The 18,115-nt window shown below is 33.8% G+C and overlaps 1 protein-coding gene and 1 long non-coding RNA gene across 6 annotated transcripts in view; one reads left to right on the plus strand and one right to left on the minus strand.

Moving 5' to 3' along the window:
- The window catches only part of LOC131514791 (uncharacterized), a 49,197-nt gene extending 31,995 nt beyond the window's left edge, over window positions 1-17,202 (plus strand). For 4 of the 5 annotated variants that reach the window (XR_009263273.1, XR_009263274.1, XR_009263277.1 and 1 more), the window contains 2 exons: window positions 5,322-7,542; window positions 15,714-17,202. This is a non-coding gene — a long non-coding RNA (uncharacterized LOC131514791). Of the gene's footprint in view, window positions 1-1,598; window positions 1,639-5,321; window positions 7,543-15,713 lie in introns of all 5 variants that reach the window. The other variant, XR_009263275.1, reaches the window with a different exon arrangement.
- The window catches only part of TRDN (triadin), a 393,952-nt gene that overhangs the window by 256,931 nt on the left and 118,906 nt on the right, over window positions 1-18,115 (minus strand). The window contains exon 9 of the mRNA XM_058735145.1: window positions 12,954-13,013. Coding sequence (XP_058591128.1) covers window positions 12,954-13,013 — 60 coding nt within the window. The remainder of the gene's footprint in view (window positions 1-12,953; window positions 13,014-18,115) is intronic.

Here is an 18,115-nt window from a genome sequence, read left to right on the forward strand (position 1 = left end):
TAAATAATTAAGTGTGAATGACAAAGGAGAGACGCTAAAGTATAATGGGATGCACAGTGATGTAGATGACATCCATATGGTGAGATATTGCTTTGTTCAGTTTTTACCCTGTGTTGATTTCTCACTTGGTGTTGTTAACGAAAAGTACATATAATTATATGACTATTTTATCCCCCTTCGAGTGAAAAACTTGACTACCTAAAAAAAATAAGTAACAAGCTCATTGTAAGCAATTAATAAGAACAATCACAATGATGTTGAAGACAAGCATTGGAAACATACTATAGCTTTATAAAGCCTATCCTAACCTCTGTGGGCCTCTCCTCTTTAGACATTAATAGTGAGTATAATCTGCAAACATGATTTAGTACTTAATTACTACCTTCTCCCATTTTTCTTCCCCAGCTGCTTTATACTGTTCATTGTTCTACCTGTAATAATCTGACTAGATTGTTTTCTCCTTCTGCTTTGAAACTCATGTTATGACCATTAGTATTCTTAACAGAGTATTTTAGAAAATATTTTTAGAGAACCAAAATATATACCGGATCAAAAAATGCTGAGCAACTATTAGACATCAAAATGTTGAATTTGGTAGCAGTAATGTTAATATTGCAAAATTCATTATTGTCTCCATCTTGCACAAACATCCTGTACAGGAAAAAAAGCTAGAGGTGAGGACTATTTGTTCATCATCTAGGTCTCTCCGAAAGCAGTTATATCAAACTGCTTGGTTCACAATTAGTTGTACCAAAATAAGTATGGGGCATATTTGTTATTCTCATATTTAAATTAAGGCCTGCTTTAGAAAAGTGATAAGAACTATATATATATTTATTTGAAAGCCACAGATTCTCCATTCTTTATCTACGGGGCCACCCAAATGAACCTTAGAGCAGGACAAGGGGAATATATTCACATAATTACTAGAATGCTTTTTTAATCTGCACTCTTTCATATGAATTGACAGATAAGATTATTATAAGACATGACACATTAATAAATAACACCTAATTAGTTTGATAATTCTTTGATTAAGCCTTAATTTTCCTTGCTTTTCATGCAGCAATTCAAATTACTCTGTATTATTTGTTCCTTTTTCAGACTATTTTAGAACATGCTTTGAATAGTTTCAGTAGGTTACCTGAGGAGGAATTTATTTTTGTCTGACATCAAGTCCGTGCCATTAAGAGTGACAAGGCTAGACCAAAACGATGCTTTATTCAAAGTTCCCTCACAGCAAAGATACTCCTCTAAAATCCACCACTTCTTTCAAAAGGGTTAGGAGACAAATGTGAAGAATGAGAATGTAAGGAAAATAAAACAGGCCTTCATTTTGTTTCCTTTAATTGGACACAGAGAAGTGAAGTCATACAACTTGGTATTACAAGGACAGTGGTCTTTCTATTTACTAGCCCTCTCCCAAAATCTATGGTCCCTTTACCTGCTAGAGAGAGTACAGCAGCCTTAGAGGAATCACAGCCACGCAAAGGTTCTCAGATCTATTTTTATGTACATACCAGCTATTTATAGTGACTAGAATGTTCTGTGGATTGATTGTGACAAATATGGAAATCTAATACATTTATCTTGAACAGCTTCCACAGACTTCAGATAATCAGAGGCAACTCTCACAGGGTATGCTATGTCCAGGAACCATGCATGCCTGTAATTAAGTGTAGGCTTTCTCCTCTTTCTTTCTACCACTTTTTTCTGATTCTTTATGCTGCCTGCAGTTTACAGATGCATGCAGCAAACCAGTCTTTGTTAATTCTGAGCCTCTGTCTCTAGAGATACTACCAATAACTCCTTTAAGAATCTTTACATAGGGCCTATTTGCAATGCTTAGAAACCTGTCATCTTTTTAAATCACAAGATTACTTCCAGGAATGAATAAAGAGGGCTGTCCTGGGATGATCATCAATAATTTTTTTCGTTGAGAAAAATATTATGCACCATGAATTCAATTCAATAAACATATCGTGGATCTGGCAAAGTATGAGACAGTAGGGATTTAAAAGCAAATGTTTCTTAAAGTTGTATACAAGGCAGAAAAGAAAGACTTGTTAGGGAGAGAATGCTAATGATAAACAATAATTAAATCAGAAAGGAATCAGGAGTGGTGGGTAGAAAATCACAATTTTGTTATTGGGCACAATCGTCACCCCCACCACCACTATATGTGTAAATAGTGCTTATTAAATGTTAATGGGTGTTCTTGGATTGGTCTAAATGTTAACCCTAAAAAATAATGCCTATTATTCTCCTTATAGGAGAAATAAGCACCATGCCTATTTATTCAGTGCTGTATCTGTAGAATCTAGCATAGTTCCGAAAACTCATCTAAGATATGCTTAAACCAAACTCATTATAAGCATATAATGTAAGATTTTTCCCACAATCCCCAATATAATACTGTCAATTATGTATTATTGGCCACATTACATAGGTAGTAGATCCAAGGCTAGAAGACATCAGATGGCTACGATGGATAAAATTGGTGTTGTGTATTTGTTGATGTGGTTCTGCTTGTAACAACTCATAGATATGTGCCCAGTTACTAAAGAAACGCTGACACTCAGAGAGCCATGGACCCTTAAGTGTGCTTTGACCATCTGCTAATGTATTCTGTGACAGTCTTATCAGCCTCATTTGACAGAGGAGGAAATGAAGGCCTAAAGAGATTGATTAATGTGACTAAGTCATATTTCAAGCATGTGGCAGGGCCTAGAATTAAAGCCATGCAGTCCGGCTCTAGAGTCTACTTGCCTACCCACCTGCTTTCTCTGCCTGAAATGTCCATGCATTGGTGGCTACCTCCAAAGAATCCAAATAAAACCATGGAAAACAACAGAAAGCAGCCAAAGAAGGAAAGCAAATTATTACTCCATTTTAGGTTATGAACATGTCAGTTCTAGCACTTTTCTCACTGCACTATGTTTTTAGTAAATAATCACATATACTCACTCTTCTCATTTACATCTAAACCTCATTTAAGTTTCCACCTCATGTGTGAACTTAAATCGTCGAAATAGTTTATAACATTTTGAGTTACAACATTAATTTCTTAAGTCACTTGTACACAGTTCCCATCACCACCTATATGAACGATGACTTAGTAAATTTGTCCTTTCTTCCTTCAAAACCATGTTTTAGATTCATCAGTGCTAGCAATATTTCATAAACTTTACCCTATTTCTAATCCCTTTAGCAGATGCTGCTTGATCACACTCTCTGTAATGCTGATTTCATGTCATTGTTGTACTTCAAATTTTTCAGACTCTCTTCCATGCCAAGTTACATACAGCTTTGCTGATTGACCGAGTATAATGTCACCACAAACTTATCACTCCTTATTTCCCGATGTTTTCTAATCTTAATTTATCTTTTTGTCAGTCCAATATCCTCATTGTCATACAAACACATCAATTTCACATGCTCTGCCATGTCATGTCCATGTTCATTTTCTCTTTCATTCATACACGAACCAAGGCCTGTGTATTCCTTAGCACTTAGTCAAATACTCCCCATCTTTCAAATTCTAGGTGTCTTTTGTCTTCCCTGACATCAAGAATCACAGATGTCTCTCTGAAACATGTAACATGTGGTGTCAGTATTATGCAATCTCACTCCCAATTTTAACCTTTTACCATTTTCTGTTTCAAATAATTCTACTTGTTAAAGTTAGGGATCATCTTTTAGTATTCTTATATCCCCTACTGTGTTCATTCTGAGACTACAGTGCATGCAGTATTCATGTATTCAATATTTGTATGCTCACTTATTTCACTCACTCTCTTGGTAACCTCATTTCCACCATTGACCTCTCACCAAAACTCCACACTTGATTATCTAACTGCTTACTTCAGAGTTTGCTGTGAAAATTAAATGAGTAAAGTGTGTGACAATAGTTGGTATGAACCTTGGTATTTAGCAGGTGCTTAAATGATGTTTCTTTTTTTTTTTTTTTTTTAATTTTTTTTTCAACGTTTTTTAAATTTATTTTTGGGACAGAGAGAGACAGAGCATGAACGGGGGAGGGGCAGAGAGAGAGGGAGACACAGAATGGGAAACAGGCTCCAGGCTCCGAGCCATCAGCCCAGAGCCTGACGCGGGGCTCGAACTCACGGACCGCGAGATCTTGACCTGGCTGAAGTCGGCCGCTTAACCGACTGCGCCACCCAGGCGCCCCTAAATGATGTTTCGATTGGAATCTTCATATATTCCCCTTTTGTAACGGAACACCATCATCTGCGGCCTTAAGAATAGGTAATGGATTTGAAATCTCCTACATCACTAGCTCTTCTCACTCTCATGAGTTTTGACCAGTCTTTTCCTTTACTCCCTATTTAGAGCACTATTATTATTGTTTTTTCAAGCCAACAACCTCTGAATAATCTTTTATTTTCCTCTCTTTTGGTATTTGTGATGATAAAACCCATGGTTCTACCTCTGTGAACCTCCTTGGACATATCCTAACTGTGCAAGAAGGCCATCCCCTCAAAACCTTCTTACACAAATGTTTCCAATTTTGTTTATCTTTCTAGGCTTCCTGAATGTCAACCACTGTGAACCACTTGCATTTCCCCACCTATGTCTAAACAAGCAGGGAGCTTTGGGCTTTAGAATTAGTCAGGCTTGTGTTTGAATCCCCTGTCTGCACTGTGTTTGACCCGGACAAAACATTTAAATTCTCTACCTCCATTCTCTGTTCTATAAAACAAGGATGATAATACATTCCTCCCAAGGTTTTATATGGATTAAATAAGATTATTTTAAGAATCTAGCAGAGAATACTCAACAGCAGGTAGTTATAAAAGAACATTTCAAATTAGTGTGACTATGTGACTTAAATGTTAGCTATTCAGTCTTATGTCTTTATCCTTAAACTTATATAGACACAGTCCACCAATGTCTCAAGACCCCTTTCAACTTTTACTTCTTCCATAAGATCTTCTCTGATCTTCACACTAGAAGCATTATCATTTTTGCAGTAAATTTACATGGTAAAAGAGAAAGTGAAAAAGTGTGGGGAGAGGATATGTGCATACACTATCTTATTTCACCATCTAACAACCTTAAGAAATATATTTGATTTAAAAACTGAGACTAAGAAAAAGTTATTAAGCAAAGTATTTAAATCCTGGCTTGTGTGACCTTCAATTTATGTTCTGTCCATTGATTCTCAGTGTGCTAGCAGAGTCTATTGAAGTCAATCTGAGTTTTTGAGATTTTATTTTGTTTTGCTTTGCTTTGTTTTGTTTTGAGCAATTGTAACTACTTGTAGAGACTGATTTATCTTGTCTTACTTTTCCTTACAGGTTGTCCAAGGAACAAAGGAAAAAAAAATACTTATTTTCTAAACAGAATAAAACTCATTATAACTTGTAATTTGCTACATGGCACCGTTGGGCAATTTAAAAAAATCCAGGATACATGATGGAATCTCTATGATCTTATTTTTCCTCTCTCTTGAACATTTCTATTTCATGAATTCAGGAATTACTTCATTATGACTCATCAATTATTCCCATCAATGCTAAAAATGAGTAAAATGATAAGAAAATAGAATAATGATGGAGTTGCCTGGAAGGATGATGCAATTGCAAAATAAACCTCCATTCTCATCATCATTCAGTTTTCTTATTTTTTGACTAAAATGTTGCATCGTCATTCAAGAACGCATAAAAGAAGTCTGGAAACATTCTTATGATCTACTTCTAGTTTCATTGAGCACAGTTTCGAATTTAGAAGTTCTATGTTTCGTCCATAACTGCAAAAAGAAGAAAATGGACAAAGGAAGATGTTTAGGTTATTAGATGAATCAGAAGACAAATGTAAAAAAGAGAGCTAAGTATGCTAAACTTAAATGATTAGGGTGAAATTGAAATTAATTGTTCAAATGAAATCTCAGACCATGGATTTTCAGATGACAATGAATTTTCTCAAACTCAAGAATCCATGAGGGAACAATTCATTTCCAAGGACAAAAATGAAATAGGATATTCTCATGCAGTTAGTCCTTCAACCAGAAGGACTTCACCATGCAATATTTTGTGGCAAGAACCTATCTCATTTTGTTTTAAGGGTATATTATAATACTTTTTCATTTTTTATAAAGTCTGTGTGCCAAAATTTATAGTTTTTAAGTACACAAATGTTAAAGAAAGGTTAAGGCCAGTATCAGAATGAAATCAATTATGTATAAATAAAAAAAAAAGACTCATTGGATTCATCATTCTAAATAATGTTTAAGAATCTAAAAATAAAAATGTCTTGTAGTTATGGAATGGAGATGACATTGTTTTTTAACGAAATTACGTGCCTCAAAGATTTGAAAAAGTTGACTGTTGCATTTTGATAACGCAAACTCTAAATGAACCAGAAGTGATACTATGCTAGAACCTATTAAAGATGTGTTTGAAATCTAGAATTAGTATCGATTAGATGTATATATTGCAGGTTTATTCATGATATTGATGGGCAGTTAGTTCCTTTCTGAAGATGTTTCCAATCTGGAGTATATACATCTTCAAAATCAGAAAATTGATGAAATAAACTTTTGGTTTTGCTATGTTTAAGTTCTTATCACAATTTTCACCCCTTTACTCTTACTTCTGTAAACCATTTTTTAAATGATTTAAAATATTAAAAAACACTAAGAGGTCCAAATGGTAAGTAAAGATAACTATTGTTCCTAGTATACTGAGATCAGCATTTACATTTTCTAAACCTCTATTGCATACTTATCAATTTATCCTTAGTTATAAAGTTATATATGCCATGTCTTATCTCTTTTCTGGACCAGCAGCTTGCAGAGGGGATTCAACAGATGTTTATTGCGTTAACATCAAAACTCCCAGAACTTTTATTTTGTGAAAATAATGAGATGTTTGGAATTAAAGTGAGTATGTTTTCATGGAGCAGTATTTTTTGGAGGAAAGTAAAGTAAGGCTGAATCTTACCTAGTCTTCTACATTATAGCCAATTGAGCTCTGAAATACATTAGATTAAACCATTAAATAACAGTGACTATAATGCAATTACATTTGACCTCTTCTCAGCAGGATCAAACCAAAAATGCAGTTAGGCACAACTGAAGTTCAAGAAAAGGATCTTAATAAAATGAGAGTACTCTTATTCCTTGAGGCTCTATTTCTAGCTGTGGACCTAAAAACCCATAGAATTGGAATACAGACTGCCAAAGAATACCTTATTATACTCAGAGAAGATTTTGATAGGTGACTACCTTCAATTTTAAGAGAGTAAATTACACAGAAAGGGGAATAAATTACCTTAACATAAATTCTTGGTTCAAGTAAGTCAGGTAGTAGTTGGATTTTAATGGTGGGATAACTTCTAAGGGATAAACATTAACTTGTATTGAACTTTAATCATAATGGCTTTTTGATTATGATTTTTTTCATACAGAGATGAAAAGCTGAAAAAAAAGTGTTAAAATGATGAAGCAAAAGCATACAAGGCCTAGTTCTTGTACTGGACATTTAAATTGATTTCCTTATCTACAATAAATATAAAGAGGTCTGTAAGCCATGTGATTTTTTTTTTCCTTATTGAAATTTGTCTCTTGCTTAACTCAGTTGACTTCACCCAGGAGTACATGCAATCTATTTGGCCCAGATGGAAGTTGATGAAGAGGAAATGTGAAAATGCGTAGTAAGATCATGATGGTTATTTTATTTTTTATTTATTTTTTTCAATTTTATTGCTCACAATTTTTGTTTTTAGTTTATTTATTTTTGAGAGAGCACACATGTGTATGTGCTCACATAGGCAGTGGGAGGGGCAGAGAGAGAGAATCCTAAACAGGGCTCTGGGTTTTCAGCACAGAGTCTGATGGGGGTCTTAAACTCACAAACCATGAGGTCATGACCTGAGCTGAAATCAAAAGTCAGGAACTTAACCGACTAAGTCACCACGTGCCCCATAATGGTTCTTTTAGAGTCTACCTAAATGAATGAAATTATCAGTATGGCTATCACTTAAGAAAATGTGCTTAGCAGCAAAGTATTGAAAAAGAGATTGGAATTACTGGAAGGATGATAAAGATAAGCAAACCTAAAGTCATTTATCTTGATCATCACTACTATCAATTTCTAAAAGCAAAACCAAAACTCACACACACACACACACACACACACCACCACCACCACCACCACCATAAAGTGAATCTCAATGTAGCTATTAATGTCTGCCTTGACCAGTTTTCATAGTTGTCTTAAAAGAAAATGACAGCTAGACTATTTTAACCCTAAAAAGGGTGAATCATCAGCTTCAAGACAGCCTCCTTAGAACAGGATCCATTTCCCTCCCTCCCTTCCTCTCCCTTTCCTTTTCTCACCTCTCTTCCTTAAGACAGTTTAGGGATTACCCAAAACATGTTCTATGAACTGACCAAGTACACAATCAAGGGATCTAATGTTAGCGTTGTTAGATCATTTAAGAGCAGCAGAAAAAAAATATTTCTAGAGAAGGGGGCACTTCGGTATCCATAATATCCCTAAAATTATGCATTATACATATATGTCTACTCCGATTGCCCACAGGACCAACCTTAGTAGCATATACTCATTTTCTAGGTTTAAATAGAATTTCTTAATTTTCTTTTTTTTTTTTTTTTTATTTTTAAAAAAATTTTTTTTTCAACGTTTTTTATTTATTTTTGGGACAGAGAGAGACAGAGCATGAACGGGGGAGGGGCAGAGAGAGAGGGAGACACAGAATCGGAAACAGGCTCCAGGCTCCGAGCCATCAGCCCAGAGCCTGACGCGGGGCTCGAACTCACAGACTGCGAGATCGTGACCTGGCTGAAGTCGGACGCTTAACCGACTGCGCCACCCAGGCGCCCCGAATTTCTTAATTTTCAATTGAAGATAGAGTGAGTCAGTACCCGAGAATTTTAATTGTTATATACAACAAATGACTGTTGTATATGCGGTTATAGTTTATGCTGGCTTCTTAAGATAGTCCCTATAATTGAGGTAAGGATTTTTACTGACCATAAGATAGTGTATATTCACTACAGAGATTCAGAAAGAGCAATTCAGTTCTTTTTCAGGTATATCTTAGCTAAAAAAAATGCTAATGGTATCTTTGTCAGAAGTATTTTATTTAATGGGATAGAAAAGAAAAACTTGGGACATATGTCATTGTGCCAGTACATTTCATTAATGAGGTTTTTTCAAATCTCAACTGTGATTTGGGCTACTTTTGAGGGTGTGGCAACATTGCACAAGGGAAATATTTTATCCCAAAAGGAAAAAATCAAATTATGTTTAAAAAAACTCATTACCAATAATTAATAATGAACTCTAGCTAAACAATAACAGGTGTTCTACTAATCCCAAACAGAAACAGATGGAAGCACAAATGTTTTATAAATACTGGATACATGCAGAGCAATAAGCTTGGCAGGAATTGTTTTATTCTCTAATTGTCAGTCAGAGTCAAAGTCTTATCACTTGCCTTTTCTCTAAATTAATATGCCCAGATTAAATCTTATTTCTCATTCCTCATTTTTCAAAACACACGCCATATTTAGTGCTTTCTAACTCCATCATATGTATTGTCTCACCAACAAAGGAAATATCAGAAATTTTCCTTCTGTACACTTACGAACTTTTACATGACCTGTTACGTGAAACAATAGCCATACCATACAGGTTTCCCTTCTCCAGATTCTTCTGTTTCACCCCTTGAAATGCTGAAAAACACTAATTCTCCAGAAATACTCATCTACATATTCTTTAATTTCTTATACATTATAGAAATAAATCTTCAAAATCATGAATGTAGGTAGATGAAATAAACTAGGAAAGCAGTTAGAAAGGTAATAAGTGATATTAAGAAATCTAATCTGGGCATCAGGCTCAGTCTGTTGAATGTCTGACTCTTGATATCTGCTCAGGTCATGATATCACAGTTTGTGAGTTTGATCCCCGCATTGGGCTCTGCACTGACATCATGGGGCCTGCTGGGGATTCTCTCTCCTTCTTTCTGCCCCCCTCTCTCTCTCTCTCTCTTTCTCAAAATAAATACATAAGCTTTAATAAAAATCTAATCGTATAGCACTTGGGAATTATTTTCATGGGTTAGGATACTAGATAGTGCTACAGATCTGAACTCATGGCTATTTAGAAAATGTTCACATATGACTTTAAAAGACCTCCCCTGTGTGGTTAATAGAGGAATTCTCAACTCATGTAGACATGGTTTCACTGTTCCTTCTGATCTTGATTTGCTGTTAAAGTTTGGAAAAGATCTGATTAGCTTTGTGACTGTTAAACGCTTAGCACCCCTCATTGACTTTGACAGTGACAGGACACTGACAGGACAGTTCTCTCTGTCCTGTGATTTTCTTAGAAATTGTATTTTATGATCAATTAGTTCTATCAATAACTTGAGTGACACAAAGAACACATTATTTTCCTCAAATAATAAAATTTAAAAACACATGCTTATTAACAATATTGATTCATGTTGCATATAAGTAAACAGTTGATCTTTACAAACCAAAATATGCATAGAATGTAACTCTCTTAAACCACCACAGATAAATAAAATGGGCAACAAATCTCTTACCTAAAATGGACTTAATGGTGTGTATAGACTGAGCATTGTCAATGTTAAGTTTCTTTCAGACAGGCTGTGCTAAATTGAATGATTTAAGAAATAAAGTTATAATAGTATTTTGTGCCTCTCCTTAGATGCTTTGTCAGCAAATTTGCAAGACTTTTAAAAATGTTTTTAATGTTTATTTATTTTTGAGAGAGAGAGACAGACAGACTGCGAGCAGGGGAGGAGCAGAGAGAGGGGGAGACACAAAATTGGAAACAGGTTCCAGGTCCTGAGCTGTCAGCACAGAGCCCAATGTGGGGCTTGAACTCACAAACCATGAGATCATGACCTGAACCAAAGTCCGATGCTTAACCAACTGAGCCACCCGGGTGCCTCTAATTTTGCAAGGTTTTTACTGTGACCCCAATTTTATTTTTATTTTATTTTATTTTATTTTATTTTGACTTTTATTTTTATATATTATTTTTTTAATATAATTTATTGTCAAGGTGGCTAACATATAGTGCATTCATGTGCTCTTGGTTTTGCGGGTAGATTCCAGTGATTCACCTACATATAACACCCAGTGCTCATCCCAACAAATGCCCTCCTCAATGCCCATCACCCACTCTCCCCTCTCCACATCCCCCCATCAACCCTCAGTTTGTTCTTTGTATTTAAGAGTCTCTTATGGTTTGCCTCCCTCCCTCTCTGTTTGTAACTATTTTTCCCCTTCCCTTCATCCATTGTCTTCTGTTAAGTTTCTCAAGTTCCACATATGAGTGAAAACATATGATATCTGTCTTTCTCTGACTGACTTATTGCACTTAGCATAATACTCTCCAGTTCCATCCATGTTGCTGCAAATGGCAGGATTTCCTTCTTTCTCATTGCCAAGTAGTATTCCATTGCATATATAAACCACATCTTCTTTATCCATTCATCAGTTGATGAACATTTAGGTTTTTCCATAATTTGGCTGTTTTTGAAAGCACTGCTATAAACATTGGGTACATGTGCCCCAAGAATCACCTCTCCTGTATCCTTTGGATAAATTTCTAGTAGTGCTATTGCTGACTGTGACCCCAATTTTAAATGTAAAGACACTGAAGATCAAGTGGAGTTTAATGATTTTCTCAAGGTCCAAGGCTAGAAAAGGATGGGGTCAAGAATCACATCTGTATTTATGTCCTAAGCCCTCTTTTTTACTATACTAAACCACTTTCCTGATGTTTCTTTCTAAGGTTACTATGACGCTATATACATATGTTAGCATTAATCATTTTTACAAAGTGAGTCATCATCCAAGTGAATCACCATATTTTTCAGTGTTTTCCCCCTTATTTCAGTTTCTAACTCAGTAAGGAAGTAAACAAAAAAGAGAAAGAAGATTAAGAAAATGAAGAAAAGAAGGGAGGAAATTAGCTTGCGTAAGTTATTAGAATTAACTAAATTTTCCTGAAACTCAAAGTTCTCATGATCTTCTAATTTTCTAGGACCTAGATGTATTATATATTTGTTTTAAATATGATATGCCCATTTGCCGATATACATATGAATGTAATTATACATTTTAGAGAGATTTCCATATAAAATAGCTTAGAACCAAAATATAGTTTGCTTTAAACAATTAGCTTCAATTGTTCTATTGTAAATTAGTTCTATCCTTGACAATACCATCTTCTTAGAATTGTTTCCCCAAACATAACATAGTACTATCAGTCTTTCAATCTGCAAAAGGCCTAGTACAAGCAAACAAGTTATTCATTCTTAATTAAGATATTAGTAAAGAATCCCTTGTTACACTCTGGGCAACAATTAAAGATAGGAGAGATAATAGATAAATTCCTTTCAATGAAAAGACTTCCCATTGTGTTGACTATTAGCTCTAAGGTTGACTAGCTCCATCAATAGTAGTTCTCCAGAGTAGCTAACCCTTCCATATGTGAGAAAATACAAAATGTTGAAGTGAATTAAATATCGGAATTGTGACAGATTTAATATAAATTTTTTTCAATATTAAAAAAAAGGATACTTTTATCGTCATAAGTCTTCTAAGTTTACCAGAAATAAAATGTTTCACCTCTTCACTCCAAGATATTATTAAAGATATTAGCACTTTTTTGTATATAAAGATATTAGAATTTTTTTAGCTTCTAACTGACTTCATTTACAATAGGCCATGCAGTAATAGAAAGTAAAATTAAAGGCCCTAATGCCAGTTATTACTTCTGCTTTTCATTGGTTTTATTCTAGAACTACACATGCATTATGCAATTTTTTAAAATGGAAATTCAGTTTAGTGCATAAAAAAGCCAGCAATCTTAGAAACAAAGACTATTAAAACAGACGAGTGCAAAAATTGTTTGGAATACCTGGTTTTAAATCCCCACGGACAAACATGTCAATCATATATCGACAGAATGCATACTGATCTGACAGAGTAGAAAGAAAAAGAACAACGGAAGAATGTCATCAACACCTTTCTTCTTTCTAGGAAGAAATGGTTTAACAAAACAAACAAAATAGCACAATTCTATTTTAGTTACTACAATGTCTTCTGTGAAGGAATAATTTGCACTCATATGAACACACAGGGAAAAAAGACATAATAAATATAAGGTCCATTTATTCCATACAAAAAAAAATAGCTTTAAAAAATTGAAACAGAATAGTTCAGGGTAATATCATATAGTTGTCTTTTTTAAGTCAAAACATTTTTCATCAAATTCATTACAAAAATCATATTAAAGCAATTTTTCTCATTGTTCATGTATATACTTCCACTAATGAAACAGAAGTTTTACAAGAGGAAATTATTTCCAACTTGGAACATTTTACCAATTATTCATTCTCAGCCCTTCTGCTAATTGTCTAAATGGAGCTGTAGAATGTTTTCCAGAAAAGGCAAGCAGGAAGACTAACTCCTTTGCATTGTGTTAGAGGTTCTGCATGGAAATACTCCTAATTATAAGAGTACATGCAGAAGAACAGACTTTCAGCATTAAATGATACCATTGTTAAGCTAATTAATCAGTAATCTTCACTGAAGATATCTTATGATCCTGACTAGTCTATGGTCTATGGTCTAAAAACAAAAACAAAACAAAAACAGAGAATTTGAGCATTTGGGGCAAACAATCAAAAATGATTTCAGGAATTTTTTTTTTCTGTTCCCTCTAAGTTAAAGACATTACAATGAACTTTAAATTCCCACATAACTTTAGATTCTGCTGAGGTCATTCCAACCCAAATTTTAGTTGGTGAATTATTCCAGAAGTTTTACCATATCTTCTTTAAAACTACATATTATGAAATTAACCTTGTTCAAGATGATTGATTTACATTTTAATGTTTCTAAACAGGCATTTTATTGATCTAACAAATCCAAAGGCAGCTTCAGGACCAAGAGAGTTTATTCAATTTACACAACATGACACACCCTTAAGTCCTTGAAATTATGTACATTAAACATGTGAAATAATAAAACTTGTTACTTTATAATAAATACGCATATAATGATTTTTGTAAACCTTATTCCTTTAAAAGTATTAACAGTATTTTTAGACTAATCCATTTTATTATGAAACTCTGCCGGGTCTTTGAAAAAAGAAATGTGGTTATTGCAGTAAATGTAAAATATAATCTTTTTCATTAGTACCTAAATATGAGTAAGCCAAAACTCATAAAGTTTCAAAAATTTGCCTGTATGTTGACTCTTGAATTACAGCACATTTCCCATAGGTAAGGTAGATGTTGGAAGGAGGCTAGTTCCCAGGTCAAGTCCAGGAATCTGTTTGTTCCTGTATATATTAATAACAGGACATGGGAATCCTATGGTACAGGAGAGAATTAAGATTAATGTAGAAAGTATTTTCTCTTTTCTGGACATAACTATTTTCCTGAGCAAATTCTAGAATGGGCAATTGGGCTCTCAGATATAGCAAAACGAAAAAAAAAAAAAACACTTCCCTTAAATGGCAAATTTGAGGTGGGGAAGGGTGGACTTCCTGAAATTTTCAAGCTTTCTCTTTTGTTTCAGTACCTAAAGTGACTATATTCTTTTTAGATTTCTCCTTCCTATAATCAGAAGTTGTTCTCAAAGGGCAATTTAAAGATCAAAAATATGGGGAATGTGTTATAATTCCATGGGTCTAAACCCTAGAATATGCATTTTTAACAAACTCCTCAGAAGATTTAATTAGATCGTTTTCCAGAATCATTGATATAAAATCTCCCCATTTTTTATTTTTCATTTACATTGAATCCTACTGGCACTATAGTCTTCAGCAACAGCAACAGAGAGTATATTCATGTGAAAAGTTTAGAATGCAGGGACTACTTAAAATTTGAAGGGCTTGGACAATCCCCCAAAATGAAATAATGCTCTCTGCCGCAAGTGGTGATGGCATATTTACACACATAACATGTGAAATAGTATATTGAATTAACTAAAATCTTCACGCTTCAGAGTTTGTTTTTTGTTTTAACTGAATGCTGACAGTGACATGAAACTATTTAACCTATATGTTAAATTATTACCAAAGTAAAATGCTTACATGTATTATACCAGTATTTTCTGGCTCTAAGAGTCTTTCATTTAATTAATGCACCAATCATCCTATGTGTTTCCAATTTAAGAAAGAAAATCCTTTACTAATTCAAAACATGTCTATTTTTTTAATCTAGAAAATTGTTTGAGCTATAATACTTAACAGGTTTCTATTTAACTTGAGTGATGTTGTGATGTTGGAGTCTAATGGCACAAGTAGGAAGATGAGAGGGTATTTTTACAATATTTTAAATCAAGAATTTTCAAATATTTTAAATTAGGATGCCCATTTCTGTCTGTCCTGAGTGTTGACCTTAACAATGTGCCAGAATTCTAGGCACGTATATGTTGGGCAGTCTCCCTGGTGTCTGTTTCACCTAAGGATAAAGCAAAACTAAGCCTTCCTAATATGGAAGCTTCATTTTATAGAAATGCTTCCTTAAATGCAACTGAAATATTAGACTAGAAAAATTTTCCTAAAGAAAATATGAACAGTTCTATTATTATAGCTTTCACAGTTTTGTGATAATAATTCATGGAATTTCATATGTGGTGACCATTTCTTAATATTTTTTTCTCCCAGATGAACACCTTCTAAGAATCACACATGCTGGCCATTTCTCCCCTCAAGGAGCAGTGATGGATGTTATTCAGCTGCTACCTTGTCATGTTGCCTGTGGAGTGGCAGCAGAGAGAAAATGCATTCTGGGTGCAGAATGTCAACAGAAAGGAAATTTTAAAAAATCTCTTATGAGCATGGGGCATGTGTGGTCTGGTACTCTATGGTTGATTCCCATTAGCTATACTCTCTCTGGCTACCACAAATATGTAGATAGTTGTTAAAAAGAAGAAAATGAAGGAGAAGGATGAAAAGGAGAATGAAAAGGAAGAATGAGAATAGCAGTCAGGTAGTTTGATTTTTTTTTCCCTCTCCACACTTCTGCCACAGACAGAAAAGCAAAGACTGATCATGCCAGCCCTTCTTACCCTTTTTAAACAGATTAAGATTGGTCCATAGAAACTAGATTATGTGGTACATAAGGGTGTGTAGAAGTGTATGGTAGGCTGGTACATACCTATGCATCTTATTCCCAGTGCTTTAAGTGGAAATATATAAAACTAAAAGTAACTTCATGTGAATGTATTTGCATGTTTACTATATAATTTAAAAACTGCCAATAAATGTGTCTGCTCCATGTAAAAATCTGTTTCCAGTGAAAGACTTGTAGGCCTTTGATTTACAAAAACAAAACAAAACAAAACAAAACAAAACAAAAAAACAACAAACTATTTAGAAATCTATTTGAAAAGAACTCAAATTCATTAAGACTAACTTACACTAAGCAAATAAATAATCCCTTCCCCACAGAAGGGATCCCCACTAAATCATCAATACAAGAGTCTCAAAATGAAAGCCACCTCACAAATAGATTATTTTAAAAACACTGCATCTTTGTGTATCGTGTTCAGTTGAAACCATAATGTGATAAGTTTTTTATGAATAAATGTTCTTAAATCTTTGCTTAATTAAAACAAATAATGTATTTATGTGTCTGGCCAGCTATCAGAAGTATAGTTTTGATTATTTACTTAATGATACAATTATTTAATTGATGCTAGCTGTCTTAATGGGGAGTCTTACTTTAGCAAATGCATTTACTTAGCTGATAAAATCACATTTGTGCTTTTGTTTCTGACTCTAAGTGATATTCGAATGTCCTTTTAATAGATAAATAGCTCTTTACGTGGAAATAAAAACAGTAGATTGAAAATGAAAATGGTATTAGAATGTTATCTTTAGTAATTCTGATTACTGATAAGAATAAAATACAATATATGTGACCTGGAAAATAAACCTTATTTTAAAATGCCTAGTGATGTGTCTAGAGCGTCAATAAAATATGCCATCCCCCCAAGAAAAACCAAGGATACTAAAAATGGACATCAAAAAGTTTATTCATGTTCCAAGTTGCTAGGTAAATATTTTAATACTCCTATATATAACTGGCATGAATTTTTACATACTGTGTTTATGGACAAAAATAAAAATATACTTGGTATGTTTCAGCTGATTTCAAGTGATTATTTTCATTTTTAAGGGGCAATCTAAAATGTAAAGTATTTTAGGACCTTGATGATCACTTTAAAATAGATCAGTGAGTCAGAAGATTAATTTTCTTATTTTCTATCACAGCAAAATGTTGCATTCAAAATATTTTATCGTTACTTACTATAATTTTTTTTCTGCCCCAAAGATTTCAGAAAAAATATAAAGTTTTAAGAGAGGCAATAACCAATTTTTTAAAATTTTTTCAAGACAATATAATCATTTTTTAAATTGAAGAAAGATCTTAGGGATCCAAAGTTTTAATCCCACTCTTTTTGTTAGTGATCTACAAAATTTTAAATTTAGGTAATTTTCATTTATTTCAAAATTTGCAGATCACACACACAAAAACAAAGAGACAGAGGTTTTTTATTCTTTCTTTTTTAAAATATATTTTCAAAAAACATGTATCTTTTGCCAGATAAATTTATATTGTGAATTCAAGGAAAAAAGGGATTCAAAGACAAAATTCAAGGGCAGATTACAAAGACAAATACCACATGATCTCACTTATATGTGGAATCAAAAAGAAAAGTGTGGATTGCAAATTTCATCTTATGTTTTATAATGGTGAAAATTTTTCAGTTTCAGTGTCCAACTAGCTTACTCAGTAATAAAGTTTTCAAATTTTTAAATGAAAATCTCATAGAAAACATTCCTTAATTTTAGTACTCAAATACAATCATTCAAAACTACCAGGGTAAAGGAAAGTATTATTTTGCAACACCCCTAAAAAACATTTATAGGAATAGTCCCAACTGAGTAATCCCACATTCTGTATGGGCAGTCTTAGGACTCTATAGCAGCATAGCGCCAGGAATGGACTCGGGTAGAAGAGATTCAACAAAGGGCAGAGATGAGGGACGAGCCCTCAGCTG

Source organism: Neofelis nebulosa, chromosome 6 (genome assembly GCF_028018385.1).
Source record: "Neofelis nebulosa isolate mNeoNeb1 chromosome 6, mNeoNeb1.pri, whole genome shotgun sequence".
NCBI classification, from domain to species: Eukaryota; Metazoa; Chordata; class Mammalia; order Carnivora; family Felidae; genus Neofelis; species Neofelis nebulosa.